Below are 17,969 nucleotides of genomic sequence, written 5' to 3'. Positions count from 1 at the left end.
AAATGCCATATTTTGATTTACGCGTGTATGCTCACTTGTTCAGTCATGTCCTACTCTTTGCGGCTCTTTGGACCAGAGCCCACCAGGCTCCTCTGTCCATGGGATTTTTCAGGCAAGAATACTGGAGTGGGTTGACATTTCCTCCTTCAGATGATTTTATGTTATCTTTTCCTAAGCTCAACTATGTTCTAAGCCGTTCGCATCCGGGCAGAGCTCCGCTTGAAGCCACAGTATAAGGACAACACTCTGGTCCCCTGAGAGGCTCCCACTCACTGCTTCCACCCAAGGGCAATGTCTTGCTGCGACGCCGATCCTCTGTTCGCAGAGGTACCGGCGGCCGCATGTTTACTGTAAGGACAGTGTCGAGGGAGGACACACCCCGGATGCTACCGTACCTTCGCAGGACAGGCCGTGGGAGGTGACTCCAGAGAGGCTTTCTCGGCACACGTTGCAGAAAGTAGGTCGGGCGTGGGAGCACGCGTACCAGTTATGCATCCCTGAGAAATGTTCCACGTTAAACTGGGCCACCTGGAAACGAGACGTCAGGGTAGGTGTGCCAGACAAGAGAACAGGACTACATTCAGGAGGTACCAGATGATGATCGAAATTTCAAATCCATTATTTTTAAAACTAAAACACTCTGCTTTAGCTAAAAAAAAAAAAAAACCAAAACAACACTATATCAGGTTTAAACAGGTTGCTGAATGAATCTACACATACTTTTTCTTCCCCCCAGAGTATAGCTGTAGCATTACGGTTCACATTTATTCTCTTAAGAGCACAAGAGGACGAGAGAGATGCTACTTTACCTCGTAAGGTTCTCTGGTCTGTACAGACTTCAGTGAGCTGATCCAATCCTCCATCTCTTTCCTATTCTCAGCGCACAGCATTAGTCTTCTAAATGGAGTGATTATCTGAAAGGGAGAATTCAACCTAATGATTGCTAACAGGCAACAAAGAGAGGTTATTACAAGACCTAACATCTTGCAAGGTGATTCTATTTCTAACCTTTGAGTCCTTACTTCCTTGATGAAGAAAGTATGATTCCCTATAATGTTAATGGATTTAGTTCTCACTGGGGTACAGAATGTTTCTAGGAAAGACACATTCTGACGAATCTTTTCCGGTTTTTTATCTCATTGCTATTCACTTATCAGGCTTTTCAGCCCTTTACCCAAGCCTGTGAACTCAAATGAGCAGAATATTCTTATTTCATGGAATATATCTTGAAACTTAATTTAAAATATACTTCAAAATAATTCACAGTAAGCTTAGAATACATTTTTCAATATGAAAATTTTTTAAATTAGAAAATTAAAGGAATGTAATATTAAATGATTTCATTATGGGTTCATTACAGTTTCAAGACTATTCTGTTTTAAGTAATGTTGGGTTTTACACATCCTTCCCATGGCCTATTGTAATATGATTTATGTGATGAATTTTTCTTCCTATCGTGTGGAACTCCACTGTACTACTTTTTAGTGAGAGCAGGGAAGAGGAATTAGCATGCAAGTCCTTTAGTTGGCTTTAAGAGAAGAAAATAATTATGACTTTCATCTTTTTTCTCATGTTACTAAAGAAGGCAAATTCATTACACCAAGAATCTTAAAGCAAGAGGAATAAAAATTTCATGCTCTTTTAGTACCAAAAGTAAGATTCTTCGAGGTATAAAATTCTGAAATGATTTGAAAGCAGCCACTATTTATGTGTGAATACAATACTCTGGTTGTAATCTTGAAGTTGTTACACCCTAAGCATTTACAGAAAGAAGGGACCATTAATTTATTTGTGAAAGAAAAACAAAATGTTACATTACTACCTGGAAATTAATTCCGAGCAATAAATTATATATTTATTTATAGAGCAAACAAAAAATTTTCTCAGGTTAAAAGCCATTTGATTGAGTGATAATCTACATATTGCATTAGAGAGCAGATTTCTCAAGTTATGGAAAAGTAATAATTATATTAAAAACAAACAAACAAACACGGAGCACTTCTCCAAAGGAGTAAACTGGCAGGCCTCAATCACTACAGCTCATCTTAGGAAATAAGTCCTTTACTCAAAGCTACAGAGCTCAGCACAGTTGTAGTTACTCACCGGTCATTGCCTATTGCCTCCTCTTAACCATCATTAGTTAAGGCTAACAATCCTTCCGCAGACCAAGGGGACTTTAGTACTCTGCACAGGCTCTCCTGCTTAAATACAGCTGGCCAGAAGTCACATGGGTGGGGAGCACGAACCATTCAGCACTGAGTATTTGTTCATTGCATGTGAAATTGAACAGAACCTCACTTTTCTTCTGTTTTCCACGATGCTCTCTGGATAAAGCTTATTAGCAATTGGTCACTCCTCTTTCTCAATAAATAGTTAATGCAAAGAGCAATGCCTCCCTCATTACTTACGAGCCAAATGGATGCTTTATTGCTTCAAAATGTTTTTCCAGGACAGCTCATCAAGCGCAGCAGAGAGGTACCATTAAATGATAAAACACCCCTGGCCCCAGTGACTGGCACAACACTCCAGAAATATCTGCATGTCAATGGGACTGACTGAATAAATCTGGTGTTTAAATAAGTATCATATCCTGTATGCTTTACTTAATTTTTCTGCTATATGATATAATGTCAGTTTAAGGATTCCTTCTCTTTCATTATGATCTTTGAGTGAGTGAGATACATATTATACAGGTAAATAAACCAGGCTTGCTATCTTATTCTTTCATTTTGTTTTTGTTGTTAATTTCTTAGTAAAGCAAGACATCTGATGGTTTTAACTATCTTTAATGGCTTTATATTCTTTAAAAGCCATTGTGAATTCTACATGAAGAGGTTAAAGAAAGATGGAGAAATAGCTTCTAATTTTTCTTGCAGTTTTTGCAACTACATAAATGCCTCAATGCTGAAGGATTTCAGCAACATAAATCATGCACGTACTTCATGCATTCACAAAGTAAAATGTTAACATTTTCAAATTCTCCTTTTTAAAATAAAAATGCATTCTAAAATGGGCAATAATAAACCAGTAAAGATCATAATATATTCTTAAAATATAAGATTTTTTTGAGCCATACAGAAATTATAAATAATCGTGATTTACAAGCCTTGTGATTAAGAAATCTACTGATTATCAAGTTAAGATGTTGATCCAGAAAAAGGAAATCCTCCGTAAATCATGAAATGCAGAGAGATCTCATTTTGAGGCTGCAGGACCAAAAATACCTCAGGGAGCAGCCCAGAACTGGCTGGGCTGAACAGAAGACAAGACCGGTTCACCAGGCAAACCTGTGACACCTCCCAGATTGCCCCTTTCCCCGGTGGGTTAATCCCTCATCCATCCGCCGAAGCACGAGTCTTCTCCCCACCTTTAGCTGAAATTCTTCCTCATCACTGAGAAGAGGAGGAAAAGAATGTGACCTGACAGTCATAGCTGACTGATGGGCTCTGGTTGCATCATCACCAAACTCCACTAAACTGCAGCAGTCCTTCATCCAAATCTTTATTAGGAAAATATCTGAGAAGCAGCAAACTCTGAGAATTACTGAGTTCTACTCTGAAAACCTTTTTATTACAGCAGACAAGGGAGTAGGGTGGGGAGACGGAAGGACGGAAGAGGGGCCATTCCCAGGGAAGACTAAGTTTGTGGGTGCTCCCTCAGTCTTGTCTGACTCCTTGCGACCCCATGGACTGCAGCCCACCAGGCTCCTCCGTCCACGGGATTTCCCAGGCAGGAATACTGGCGTGGGTTGCCATTTCCCTCTCCAGGGGATCTTCCGGACCCAGGAATCGAACCTGTGTCTCCTGTTTCGGAAGGCGGATTCTTTACCCACTAAGTCATTGGGGAAGCCCTACTGGGGGCCAAAGCTGGGATGTTTCTGGAACTAGTCGACTTTTTCCCTTTATTGCAGGATTTGCACTTTACCTATTCTAAGGCATCCCCAGCTTCCCCGGCGGCTCACCAGTAAAGAACTCACCTGCCAATGAGGAGACATGGGTTCGATCCCTGGAGTACAAAGGAAAGACATCTAACACTACTATGCATAAGATACATAACCACCAGATACCTACTGAACAGCACAGGGAACCCTACTCAAAATTCTATGATAACCTATGATAACCTATGTGTGAAGAGAATATGAAAAAGAATGAATATATATATATATAGAGAGAGATACAGATATAACTGAATCACCATGCTTATACCTGAACTAATACAACACTGTAAATCAACTACAATCCAATAAAATTTTTTTAAAAAGGAAAGATATCTAAATTAGTTTTCTAAGTGCTACCTCTGAATAAAACACAAACTCTGCAGAAACAGAGATACTCTTTCACTTTGATGGTTACTGGCCTATAAGGGTTAATCCAACACCATGATTATGTTGTAAAAGGATCAAGAATTTCTCAGTCCAGTAAAGCATGTAAACATAAAAAACAGATATAAAACAATCTGGCATTAATATATAAAATTATATCAAAGAGTAACATTATAGTTAAAGACTTTAAATATATGAACAGGAAAAAAACAAATAACTGTATTGGTCATCTTTCAGTGAAAGAACTGTAGATAATTTAAATATTTTGTTTTGGTTTGTCTGTGGTTTCTAAAGCAAATATGTAGTATTTCAGTCATAAAAAAACATTCTTTAATTTTTTTTGCTAACATTAGAATAGGAATTTAAAACTTTGCACTGTTTCAAAGAAGGATTTTTCAAACTTGGCCGTATTTTTAAAATCACCTGGGAGACTAAAAAATTCCAATGGCAAGGCCACTCTCCACACTGAACTCAGAACATAAGAGGGTGGGATCCAGCTACCAGTTGTAATTTTTTTAAACTCCCAAGTGGTTCCAAAGTGCAGCCAAGTTTGAGAGCCAACGTTCTAAAGATGTATGCATGCTCAGTCGCTCAGTCGTGTCCGACTCTTTTCAACTTCATGGACTGTAGCCCGCCAGGCTCTTCTGTCCATGGGATTTCCCAGGCAAGAATATAGGAGTGGGTTGCCATTTCTAAAAATATTTTATTGTAAATCCCCAACTGGAAACCACGAATGTAACAACAGAGTAATTCAGTGTTGTCACACTTAGAATGAATACCAACAGCATCCTTCCTTAGGTGTGTGGCTAGGAACGCTTCCTGGCTCTCTGAGCCTCAGTTTCGCATCTGCAAAGAGAGGCCATAACAGCTCCTCACAGCTCTGCAGAGTGTGGTCTGGATTAGGGAGACAATCCAAGCAAAGCCCTCAGCACAGTGTCTGTGAGGAAGCCAGAGATGAGATGAGGTACATATTCACAGCTTTCCTCTATAATATACATATATCTTGTGAAAGTGTGCATGCACGTTAAGTCGTTTCAGTCATGTCCAATTCTTCGTGACCCCGTGGACTGTAGCCTGCCAGGCTCCTCTGTCCATGGGATTCTCCAAGCAAGAATACAGGAGTGGCTTGCCATGCCCTTCTCCAGGGAATCTTCCCGACCCAAGAACCAAACCCTCATCTCTTACACTGTGTAAGTGTGGTCATAGACAAAAGCAATAGGAACTTGGGTCAAAAATGGAGGCATTTTGCCAACAAAATAGTCACTGACTAGGAAACCACCAAAATAGAATTAAAGATAATGACCCATTCCTTAGAAGACATTAGGAAATATCAACAAACAAATCAGGAAACAATGGTCCCCCCCACTTTAATTGCACTGTGTCTAACCTTACCCAAAGCAGGATTGTAATGGCCAAAGGCTTACCAGAGAGCATGAGATCCCAGTACACCAGTGAAGGAGTTCAGAATGCTGTCTCTGGTAGGTATCCTGTCTCAACTAATTAAGATAGAGGGTTCCTACTGCAGGGATGGGGGAGGTGGGCAGAGGAGGGAGTGAGAGAAAGTGTGTGCGTGTGTGTGTGTGTGTGTGTGTGAGCATGCATGTGAGAGAGCGCATGGGTGTGAGAGAGAGAAGGAATGAGGTGGAGGTGGTGGTAAATGTGTGTATGTGTTACTTGCTTAGTCATGTCCGACTCTTTGCAACCCCACAGACTGCAGCCCACCAGGCCCCTTCCATGGGATTCTCCAGGCGAGAACACCAGAGTGGGTTGCCATTTCCTTCTCCAAAAGGAACTATAGAAAGAAAGAAAATGAAGTCACTCAGTCGTGTCCGATTCTTTGCAACCCCATGGACTGTAGCCCACCAGGCTCCTCTATCCATAGAATTTTCCAGGCAAGAGTACTGGAGTGGGTTGCCATTTCCTTCTCCAGTGTGTATATATACATATATATATATATATGTATATACACACACACACATATATATGTGTATATATATATATGTATAATACACATGTCAGGTGGGTATGTGTAAGATAGAATGTGTGTGTATGTGAGTGTGTGGTGTGTTGCAGGGATAAAAACATAGACGGTTCCTCCTTTTAATTAACATTTCTGATTCTGCAATGACGGAAATTCTGCAACCTTCTCTGGTAACTTTAAGTGCCCAACAACTTTTTCTGTTAGAAAATTCTTATTTCTAATCGAAAGGTCTACTACACAGATATGTCTGCCCTCTGGCAAGTACTTACTGTTATATCTTTAGTGATTAATCCTGAATTGCCTTGATTGAAATAAAAATTCGTATGCAGTGAGAAGCCCTTCTTGGAAAGCAAGACAAACAGAAAGTCTAGTTGTGCTATAACAATGTTTGCTGTCTGTATTTGTTATAACTTAGGGACTACACTTTGACTTTGTTAAAGCCAAACCAGTTAAAGATATATGTCTTTATAACACTAGGTTGGCTATACATGAAGTGGCCAAAAGCTCAGTCTTAATATTCCTCTTCCATCCTTCCTCATAAAATCTACATCCATCTCTTCAATTATGTATGTTCTCTTTTTTTCCATTCTCCTTTTATGGAATGAAATAATTCACTTTGACAATTTAAATGTGCCAAACTGCAACATAGCTAAGCATCCTGTGTGGGTATTTTGAGAGCAGAGATACTCCCATACTTCAGAGAGTAAACACGGACCACTACATCCAAAGGCACAGGTCTTTAATGATGTGTCCATACTTGAATCAAGCCGAGAGTTTTTCAAAACATGCTCCAAATCAGACTTGGTGAATCAAAATCTTATTGGGGGGGCATAAATAATTTCAGATATTACTGTATACTGACAAAGCTATACAGGTAATTCTGGTGCACCTCCATTAATCAACCATGAAGGATAACAGAAGCAACCAAGTTTCCCATTAGTTAAGGGAGGATCTGGTCTAAATAATGTAAAGAAAATGGTCTTAAACTTCATGGCTCTTTATGGGGAAAGAGCCATACCCCTTTCCCCATACTCCTGTGCTCCCAAGTTTCCAGAGTTCTGCCCCTAGTAGTATTTCTTTGTGTGGGACCCATGTGTAACATGGAGAAGGAAATGGCAACCCACTCCAGTATTCTTACCTGGAGAATTTCATGGACAGATGAGCCTGGCAGGTTACCGTCCATGAGCTTGCAAAGAGTCGGACACGACTGAGTGATGATTACTCACTCACTCATATGTAACAGCCCACCACCTTCAGCACCCCACATGATACAATATTAGTTACCAAATGGTGATCTTCGAGGTTTTTGTTTGGCCGTTCTGTTGACCACTGAAGAGCTGTGTTGTGAAATAACAAGTTAATATCTATCATATTAGACAGGTTCCTTGCTCATCACAATACAAGCAGCTTAAACCTATTTTCTTCAGCTGACCACTGTTGGTCCCTAGAGGCACTGAGTTTGCAAATCCTACACAAACTCGGACAGCTTTGCCTTCTAAGGTCAGTGCTTCCCTCTTTTATCATAGTTGCTTCAGCCCCACTGGTTTCCTAAGATGACAAATACTGATCTAAAAAGTAATTTTTCTGAGGTGTTGATGGATGCGCCGCTGTGCCATGCTAAATGGCTTCAGCCGTGTCCAACTCTGCGACCCTGTGGACCACAGCCCGCCAGGCTCCTCTGTCCATGGGATTCTCCAGGCCAGAATACTAGAGCAGGTTGCCATGCCCTCCTCCAGGGATCTCCCCAACCCAGGGACTGAACCCAGGTCTCCTGCATTGCAGGCGGATTCTGTACCGTCTGAGCCACCAGGGAAACCCATGAAGACTGGAGTGGGTAGCTTATCCTTCTCCAAGGGATCTTCCCGACCCAGGAATTGAACCAGGGTCTCCTGCATTGCAGGCAGATTCTTTACCAGCTGAGCTACTAGGGAAGCCCCCTAATTTCTATACGAGGGGTTTAAAAAGTGTTAGAGCAAATAAAAAAAAAATTATTCCTTCACTGTAAAACACTGAACTAAGTAACTATGGTCAACTCAGTATCTCTTTCTCTTTCACAGCTTCTGCACACCCAGGTTTTGTTTGAGAAGAAAGATGGAAAAGGGGCAGAGTTAAAATCTGGCAACTAAATTTTGAGGGATGCCTACTAAAGAATGAGGGGTCAATACAACAATGAGAAAGATCTGTGATAGATAAATCAAGTGTGGCAACATCTAGATGGCAGTAAGAGTGAGGTAATGAGGATGTGGGGGTTCATCACAGTTATTCTGAGTCTGGATTTAAAAAAAAATGTACCAAGCATTTGGGAACGCCCAGCAAAACTCTTTAAGGAAATGAGAAGACAAGGGATGTGGGAGTCTTAAATCTCAGCTTGCAGGCCACACCCACCTGGACACAGGCGTCTGACCTCCCACTCCCTTCTCCCATGCTGCTGCTCCTGAGTGGCTTCAGTCACGTCTGAGTCTGTGTGACCCCATGGACAGCAGCCCCCCAGGCTCTTCTGTCCATGGGGATTCTCCAGGCAAGAACACTGGAGCGGGTTGCCACGCCTTCCTCCAGGGGAATCGTCTCAACCCAGGGATCGAACTCGGGTCTCCTGCATTGCAGGAAGATTCTCTACCACTGTGCCACCAGGGAAGCGCTCTTTCTCCCATACCAAACTCAAATTAGATGAGCAATGTGGTTCCCTTGCTCAAGTGGCCCAAAATGTCCACAGAATCTAATGAAGCAAGACTTCTGATTACTGATGGAGATGGGGTGGGATAAAATATGCTACAGAGAGCTGTGTAAATCCTGCTCCCATAGAATTCTTGAGTCTCAATGATTCTGCTTAAGATTAAGCCTGTAGGTCACAAAACTTGATACAGGGAATCATGGCTTCATAACAATGTCATTTTCCATGCTAATTTGATTTTCTTTATAACCTACTGTTGGATTTTTTAAATTGCCTTAGAATGTCAAATATAAATGACATAAATTCTGGTACCTCTTCCCCTGAGAAAAGAACCACAGGCTTCAATGCTATCAGTACCAATATTCTCTCTACATATCTAGTATCTCCACAGGATCTCACATTCTAAAAATCAAGGTTTCCCTTCACTTTAAAAAAATCTAAAATACTCGAAAATTAAAATTTTCTTGAAAAACAATAAAATATTAACACTACAAAATAGAGACTTTGTAAGCTGCCAGAATCTAAATATTTTTCAAAGGAGCAATGAACTCAACATTACATAATTCATATAGTCCCAGAATCCATACAAAGACTGTAAAAGAAAGCAGTGCATTTAACATCTTTATGGGAATGTTGTGTCTTTAAGGCTTTGCTTCAGGATAATTGTTCTGTCTCTTCCTAGAAGCATTCGGCTCACTAGAGAGTCAGAGGGGACTCAGCGAAACTGTAAAGACAGTACCTCTGAAGCCATGCTTCCCTGGATGACCTGCTAACCCTGGAAAACAAGACATGGCGAAGCCTTCATGGAGGCTATTAAGGAAAGCTATGAAATTGTTCCTTGTTGGGATTTCCTATGTATCATTTACATACGTAAGTTAGTTGTATAATCACAAACCACTGTTTCTTTGAAGACAAAGAAAGTTTGTATCCAAGTTAATATTAATAGTCTCTTATAACTCAAATGACCTATAATTACTAATGCTGTTGTTTAGTTATATCAAGTCACATCCAATTCTTTCACGACCCCCTGGACTGTAGCCCGCCAGGCTCCTCTGTCCATGGGGTTTTTCCTGGCATGAATACTGGATCCAGTTGCCATTTCCTTCTCCAGAGAATCTTCCCGACCCAGGGATTGAACCCACGTCTCCTGCATTACCTGCGTTGGCAGGCTTCTTTACCAGTGAGCCACCTGGGAAGTACAGTTATTAATGTCAGGCAATTCCTACTGTATTAGTTTGCTATTGCTGCTATAACAAAGGATTCCCATATAGTTGTGACAGGAGTTTGAAATCAAAGGTGTTGAGGGGCTACATTCCTTCTGGAGGCTGTAGGAAGAATCTATTTTCTGGTTGTTTTTTTTCGGTTTCTAGAGCCTGCCTGCATTCCTTGGCTCATGGTGCCTTCCTTTATCGCATCGTTTCAACCATCTTCTTCTCTGACTCCATTCCTCTTGCCTCCCTCTTACAAGGACCCAGGTGATTACACTAGGCCCACTCCAATAATCCAGGATAACCTCATCTCAGTATCCTTAACATAATCACAACTAGGGAGTCTCTGTTGCCATAGAAAGTGATGTTCACAGGTCACAGCAATTAGGGTGTAAACATCTTCAGGGTTCATTATTCAGCTTATCACACCCACAAAATAAACATATAGTTGTAACTTCTGATATTGTAATAATGAACTGATAAATCAATGACACCCCTAGTATATTTTATTATATTCATAATTTTATTTAGTATCCATGGATGCAAACAACTTCTCTTCAAAGGGATTAATAATTAAGTTCCTTAAAAATAGGAGGCTCTTCACATGGAAACTCTGCCCAATGTAATGTGGCAGCCTGGATGGGAGGGGAGTTCACAGGGGAATAGATACATGTGCACGTATGGCTAAGTCCCTTCACTATTCACCTGAAACTATCACAACATTGTTAACTGGCTCTACACCAATACAAAATAAAAAGGTTTTAAAAAATAGGAGCCTCTTATGTTGATAAATGGATTTCCCTGGTGGCTCGGACCAGGTTTGATCCCTGGATCGGGAAGATCCCCTGGAAAAGGGAATGATAACCCACTCCATTAGTCTTGCCTGGGATATCCCATTGTCAGAGAAGCCTAGAGGGCTACAGCCCATGGGGTCACAAAGAATCAGATAACACTTTCACTTTCATGTTAACAGACAGAATGATTACTCCTGCAGCATCTTACATTTTCAGAGTACATTACTGTCAATAAGGTCACATACATTATCTCATTTAATCATCCAGATATTTAGCTGGCTGACATGATAGGTAAAAATAAATTTAACTTGTTTAAAATCTTCTATTTAAACTTGTTAAGTAGGAGAGCCAGAGTGTACAGTCAGAATGTCCAGCTTCATATCACAACCTCTTTTTCTTGTTAAGCCAGATAAGTAGAGCCTGTTTCTCAGCTGCTGAAAGTGAACTCTCTTGTGCTATAAACTGAGATATTCAACTCTAAGAAACCAACTGTTAACAAAACAATTATGTCAACAGAAAACAAAAGGCTTAAGATGAAGAAAATTTCAGATTAGCAATAACAAAAAAAATTTCCTATAAAAATTTTCAAAATAAACTATAACTATATAGTAGTACCTAAAATATACTTGGTTCACCAAAATTGGTTTCTAAAAAATCTAAAAATCACTGATCATCATTCTAAGAGGAGACCAAAGTCAATTAATACTTACACTGCCAGTAAAAAGCAAACCTATATCACAATTACCAAAGAGAATTAAAAGAATTCAGAACCGAAAGCCAGGCCGCACCAATCAGCTGTGTACTTCTATACAGTTTGCTTAGTGTTCGCAAGTTCCCCATACGTCCAACACCCAAGTGTCTGAAAAACAGACTTGAATAACTTCCTGAGTTCACCTGGCTTCTAGGTGTCTGGGTTCACCTAGAGCCAGACATCCTGGAATGAAAAGTCAAGTGGGCCTTAGGAAGCATCACTATGAACAAAGCTAGAGGAGGTGATGTAATTCCAATTGAGCTATTTCAAATCCTAAATGATGATGCTGTGAAAGTGTTGCATTCAATATGCCAGCAAATTTGGAAAACTCAGCAGTGGCCATGGGACTGGAAAAAGGTAGTTTTCATTCCAATCCCAAAGAAGGCAATGCCAAAGAATGTTCAAACTACCACACAATTGCATTCATCTCACACACTAGCAAAGTAATGCTAAAAATTCTCCAAGTCAGGCTTCAACAGTACGTGAACCATGAGCTTCCAGAGAGTCAAGCTGAATTTAGAAAAGGCAGAGGAACCAGAGATCAAATTGACAACATCCGTAAGAGTTCCAGAAAAACATCTACTTCTGCTTTATTGACTAAGCCAAAGCCTTTGACTATGTAGGTCACAACAAGTTGTGGAAAATTCTTAAAGAGATGGGAATACCAGACCACCTAACCTGCCACCTGAGGAACCTGTATGCAGGTCAAGAAGCAACAGTCAGAACCGGGCATGGAACACCAGACTGGTTCCAAATTGGAAAAGGAGTACGTCAAGGCTGTATATTGTCACGCTGCTTATTTAACTTATATGCAGAGTACATCATGCAAAATGCTGGGCTGGATGAAGCACAAGCTGGAATCAAGATTGCCAGGAGAAATATCAATAACCTCAGATATGCAGATGACACCACCCTTATGGCAGAAAGAGGAGAGAAGAACCAAAGAACTCTTGATGAAAGTGAAAGAGGAGAGTGAAAAAGCTGGCTTAAAACTCAACATTTAAAAAACGAAGATCATGGCATCTGGTCCCATCACTTCATGGCAAATAGATGGCGGAACAATGGAAACAGTGATAGACTTTATTTTGGGGGGCTCCAAAGTCACTGCAGATGGTGACTGCAGCCATGAAATTAAAAGACACTTGCTCCTTGGAAGGAAAGCTATGACAAACCCAGACAGCATATTAAAAAGCAGAGACATTACTTTGCCGACAAAGGTCTGTCTAGTCAAAGCTATGGTTTTTCCAGTGGTCATGTATGGATGTGAGACTTGGACTATAAGAAAGCTGAGCACCAAAGGATTGATGCTTTTGAACTGTGGTGTTGGAGAAGACTCCTAAGAATTCCTTGGACTGCAAGGAGATCGAACCAGTCCATCCTAAAGGAGATCAGTCCTGTGTGTTCATTGGAAGGACTGGTGCTGAAGCTGAAGCTTCAATACTTTGGCCACCTGCTGTGAAGAATGCACTCACTAGAAAAGACCTGATGCTGGGAAAGATTGAAGGCAGAAGGAGAAGGGGATGACAGAAGATGAGATGGTTGAATGGCATCACCGACTCGATGGACATGAGTTTGAGCAAGATCCAGGAGTTGGTGATGGACAGGGAAGCCTGGCGTGTTGCAGTCCACGGGGTCACAAAGAGTCAGACACAACTGAGCTATTGAACTGAACTGAACTGAACTTCCCTGATAACCTTATCTAAGGTCTCTACTTTCACTCTCCACCTTTAGAGCACTTTTCTCCACTCAGAGAATAACATCTGACTGTTTCCTGACTCCACCCACTTCATGTCTGTTGCACAAGTGTATTCTAAAAGTCAAACACACACACATACAACATAAATAAATAATAAAAAAATAAAAATTGAAAGCAAGTGTAGCACAGAGCTTATTAATGTATTAAGCAATGGGCAAAGATAATGGTTTAGATGAGCTATAAGATTATGAGGAAAGTGCTAAAGACTATCTATTGTGATCGTTTAAAAACTTACCCTGTCTATTTGAATCCATCCATCAAATTACTCACTCAGTCACTAGAAAATATAAAGAGTGCCTATTTTATGCCAAGCAATATTGCAGCCCTGGAGACAAAGAAATGAAATACTCCATTCTCAAGGGGCTCACAGAACAATGAGGAACACGGATAAGTACACATGGTTTCAGTACAGTCAGTTCCTGCCATCTTCTAGACCATGTGACCTGACTTCAAGATCCCTCAAGATCTGGACCCTTATCTATGCTCTCAGCACCCAGGGTGCAACTAGAATACAGTGAAACTTTGGCAAATGACCAAGACTGATGCATCAGGGAGCTGATATTCAAGCATTTAAGGATGAAAATAAGATTTTTTTTTCATACCTAAAAGAAAATTTAATAATCCCTTACTATCATTTTATAATCAGTCAATGGCCAAAATCTCCCCAACTGTCCCATTAAGTGCCTTTTTTTTTCAAGTTAAGATTCTGAGTGCATGTCTATGGGGAGGGAGGGTTATTGCCAATAAAGCGACACACAAACCACACAGATGAAGAAAGGTCAAGGTAAGAACCAGTATTGTAAGTGGTGTGATAGGCCAATCACAGGTGGAAGAACAAAGAGAAGCCAAAGGTAGTTATGAAAAGCTTTCAGCCATGCTCAGGACTCTGGCTTTGACCCCCAGTGACAGAACTACAAAAGGGCTGTAAGCAAGGAAGGGAGTGAGCCCTTTATCTTAGAAAGAGAACTCTGGCAGCAATGCAGCGGGTCAGCCGGGTGGGCAGGAGACAGGGGCTCTTCTGAAACTGGAGGCAAGACGAGACAGGGTCTGAGCTCAGGGTGGCGGAGGGCTGCTACGGAGAGGAGTGGTCCAGAACAGACAGCAGAGATGGGGAAGGGTTTAACAGCTTTCCAGAGGCAGCACTAATGGGACGTGGCGACCGGCTGTGAAGAGTGATAATGAGACAGCAGTTCAGATGACTCCGGCTTTCACACGTGGAATGAAAATCAGTTTAAAGTCCAAAATGCTAAGACTGACCACTTACGGAGTAATTATAACAGGCCAGGACACGTGTACTAAAATATATCATTTCATATATCATATAGCATATACCATGAGTGTGCGCGCTTAGTCGTGTCCAGCTCTTTGTGACCCCATAGACTGTAGCCCACCAAGCGCCTCTGTCCTTGGGATTCTCCAGGCAAGAATACTTGAGTGGGTTACCATTTTCTCCTCTAGAGAATCTTCCCGACCCAGGGATCGAACCCTCATCTCCTGCACTGGCAGGCAGATTCTTTCCCACTGTGCCACCTGGGAAGCCCAGCATATATCATATTACGTCACATATCATATTGTATCAAATTTCACCCACAGAGCTCAAAAAGGAGCAAACCATTTTACACTTGAGGAACCTAAAACCCAAAGAGGTCTGTAACCTGCCCAAGGTCACAATGCACATGTAGGATTTGAAACTAAATTCAGTCTGCTTTCCTAGCCATCTCCTAGAGAATGAAGGAACATCAAATAATTTACTGGCATTATCCTAGAAGAATAGACAGAAAAGGCTGCAGAAACTGCTACCTTCTTCTCCCCTTAAAAAATAATCAGGGATATTTCAGTTATATCTCAATCCTGTATATACTTGTACATTCTTTAAAGATGAGCACAGAAAGGTGCTGGTAAAATAATAATAACTTCATTTACAAATACAGACAGATCTCTCTGCAAACCAGATATGTTTGGAGAACAAAACAGTGAGAAGAACCAGGAAATCCTAAAGGAAATCAGACCTAAATATTCATTGGAAGGACTGATGTTGAAGTTGAAGCTCCAATACTTTGGCCACCTGATTCAAAGAACCAACTCACTGGAAAAGACCCTGGTGCTGGGAAAGACTGAAGGTAGAAGGAGAAGGGAGCAGCAGAGGATGAGATGGTTAGGCAGATACGATTTTTGTCCATCAACTCAAAGGACATGAATCTGAGCAAACTCCAGGAGATGGTGAAGGACCGGGTAGCCTGGCGTGCTGCAGACCATGGGGTTGCCAAGAGTCGGACACAACATAGCAACTGAGCAGCAACAACAAAGACGACCGTATAGAGCACTGTACTTGGAGTGTTACGCTGTCCATAGGAAACGGATAGGTCATTTTGTTTGTTCAGTATCAATGGTAATAACAAGGATCACAGTGATTTCAGAAATTACTTATGTAGGCCGTCACATACACTTCTGCTGAAAATCAGCAGCGTGTATTAGTTAATGGACACATTAAAACTTTTACCCTTCATTTAATATTTTTAGACTGTACTAGGGATTGGAACAATGCATTAGCCTCATTCCCTGGGCACACGCTCTTTTGGTTTGTAACCACAAATTGCTTTGTACAGAACACACAGGCAATGGAAACTGTCAAAACAAAGTAATTATCTTATTTGTAGTGGTCACCACAAAACTGAAACGTTTCTAAAATTTAAAATTTCCATTACACCACAATCATACATAAGGAATAGAGAAGATATCTGAATATGCTAGAAAAAGAGCCATGAAAATGATAGCCCCCCAAAAGTACTTCATGTTATTTTAACAGCTTTTTAAAGCATCTCTCTCAATAGCCTCCTAAGGATCACCAGGATGTCTTACCATTATTTCAACTCACAATGTCCAGTTTACACAAACCTGCCTGTCTTATTTTCTATCCTTCAATAAAAGTAACATTTATATACCACTCCTCCCAAATTCAACAGTTCTAAGTTTGTTTCCTCCTCTTCCTTTGGCATTGTTCTCTGGTCTTTCCCACATTATCTCTCATCCATCCCTTCCTTCCCTCCTATTACAGACGGTCTCATATGCACCCTATCATGGTTTCCTTGACACTCTAGCGGTGTCCAACTTGGGCTTCCTACTAAACCCATCTGGTGCAATGGTAAAGAACCCTCCTGCCAGTTCAAGAGAGGCAAGAGACTCGGGTTTGATCCCTGGGTTGGGAAGATCCTCTGGAGAAGGGAATGGCCATCCTCTCCAGTATTCTTGCCTGAGAAATGCCACGGACAGAGGGGCCTAGCAGGTTACAGTCCATGGGATCCCAGAGTCAGACACAACAGACTGAGCAAGCACACACTAAAGCCACCACTCCTGTCAAATGCATCTGATACGAGGCTATCAGAAAGGGCTCCCATATAGCATCTAAAGTTTTTTGAATAAGAAATTTGTAAGTTTCCTTCCTGAAGGAAATATTTGTAAGCCTCCGTGTACCTCTTCAGAGACCTTCTCTGCATACACAACAAATATGTGGTCTTTTGAGATTTAAATATAAGCGTGTGCATGCAAACACAAGAGTGTGGCATTTTATACACACATGCTTTTCCACAGCTGGCTTTTCCCACTGAATAAAACTTGGGAGTTCGGTGTATATTTTTTAATTTAATTTTTTTTTTTTTGGGGGCTGTGCCACATGGCATGTGGGAACCCCGTTCTGCGACTAGGAACTGAACCTGTGTCATTGGAAGGGCAGATCCCAACCACTGGACCGCCAAGGATACCCTAGTGTATACTGTCACAGAGAGAGCTCACTGAATCATTCTTTTTCATTATTGTATAACACTCTACTGAGTGACAAATTTCATCATTCATTTCAACCAGCCTCTAATTTGCACATTTGGGTCGTTTCCCATCTTTCCTTATTTCAGCATGCAATAAATATCCTTGTACATATGTCTTTGCACACATCCACAGTACGTTTCACTCCCTCTGCTAATTCTAGACACTGTGAGCAGCAAAGGCATTGATGACTCTAAAAGCCTGAAAAAATATTCTTTACAATCTACCCCAGGAAGTTATGTATCTTGATCTTATGGTGTTAAACCTGGGGTCAAAATTTTTTAGAAGCTTTTCAGTAATCGTTTTGCATAGCCACGTCAATCCTTGCTGGTGGGCATGCTTCCACCCAAACCTAGAACAGAGTCATAGGAACAATGCCTCATCTGTACAAAAACAAAACAAAACACCCTGGATTCTTACAAAGGTCTGCAAAGGGAGAAGGATTTGCCACTTTGTCCAGACAGCCTTTCTCATGTTAGGAGGTTAACAAACAGGGAAGTTCTAACACTACTGTTGAGCAACTATGAAAAATCAATGTTGGGATTCCGAGAGAGAAAATGGCCAAGGTTTGTGCGGAAGCCAGACCACAGAGGCCAAATACTCAACTCTCATAAACATGAGCTATGTGGAACATACAGACAGACAACACATGCTATACTGTGACTCTTTCC

The 17,969-nt window shown here is 41.1% G+C and overlaps 1 protein-coding gene across 8 annotated transcripts in view; it reads right to left on the bottom strand.

Moving 5' to 3' along the window:
* The window catches only part of DGKH (diacylglycerol kinase eta), a 218,661-nt gene that overhangs the window by 92,801 nt on the left and 107,891 nt on the right, over positions 1-17,969 (bottom strand). For all 8 annotated transcript variants that reach the window (XM_043892315.1, XM_043892318.1, XM_043892311.1 and 5 more), the window contains 2 exons: positions 810-914; positions 396-528 (listed from right to left, as the gene is read on the bottom strand). In XM_043892315.1, the coding sequence (XP_043748250.1) occupies positions 396-528; positions 810-914 (238 nt within the window). The remainder of the gene's footprint in view (positions 1-395; positions 529-809; positions 915-17,969) is intronic.

Source organism: Cervus elaphus, chromosome 30 (assembly GCF_910594005.1).
Source record: "Cervus elaphus chromosome 30, mCerEla1.1, whole genome shotgun sequence".
Taxonomy (NCBI): domain Eukaryota; kingdom Metazoa; phylum Chordata; class Mammalia; order Artiodactyla; family Cervidae; genus Cervus; species Cervus elaphus.
This window is presented reverse-complemented; position numbering and strand designations above follow the sequence as displayed.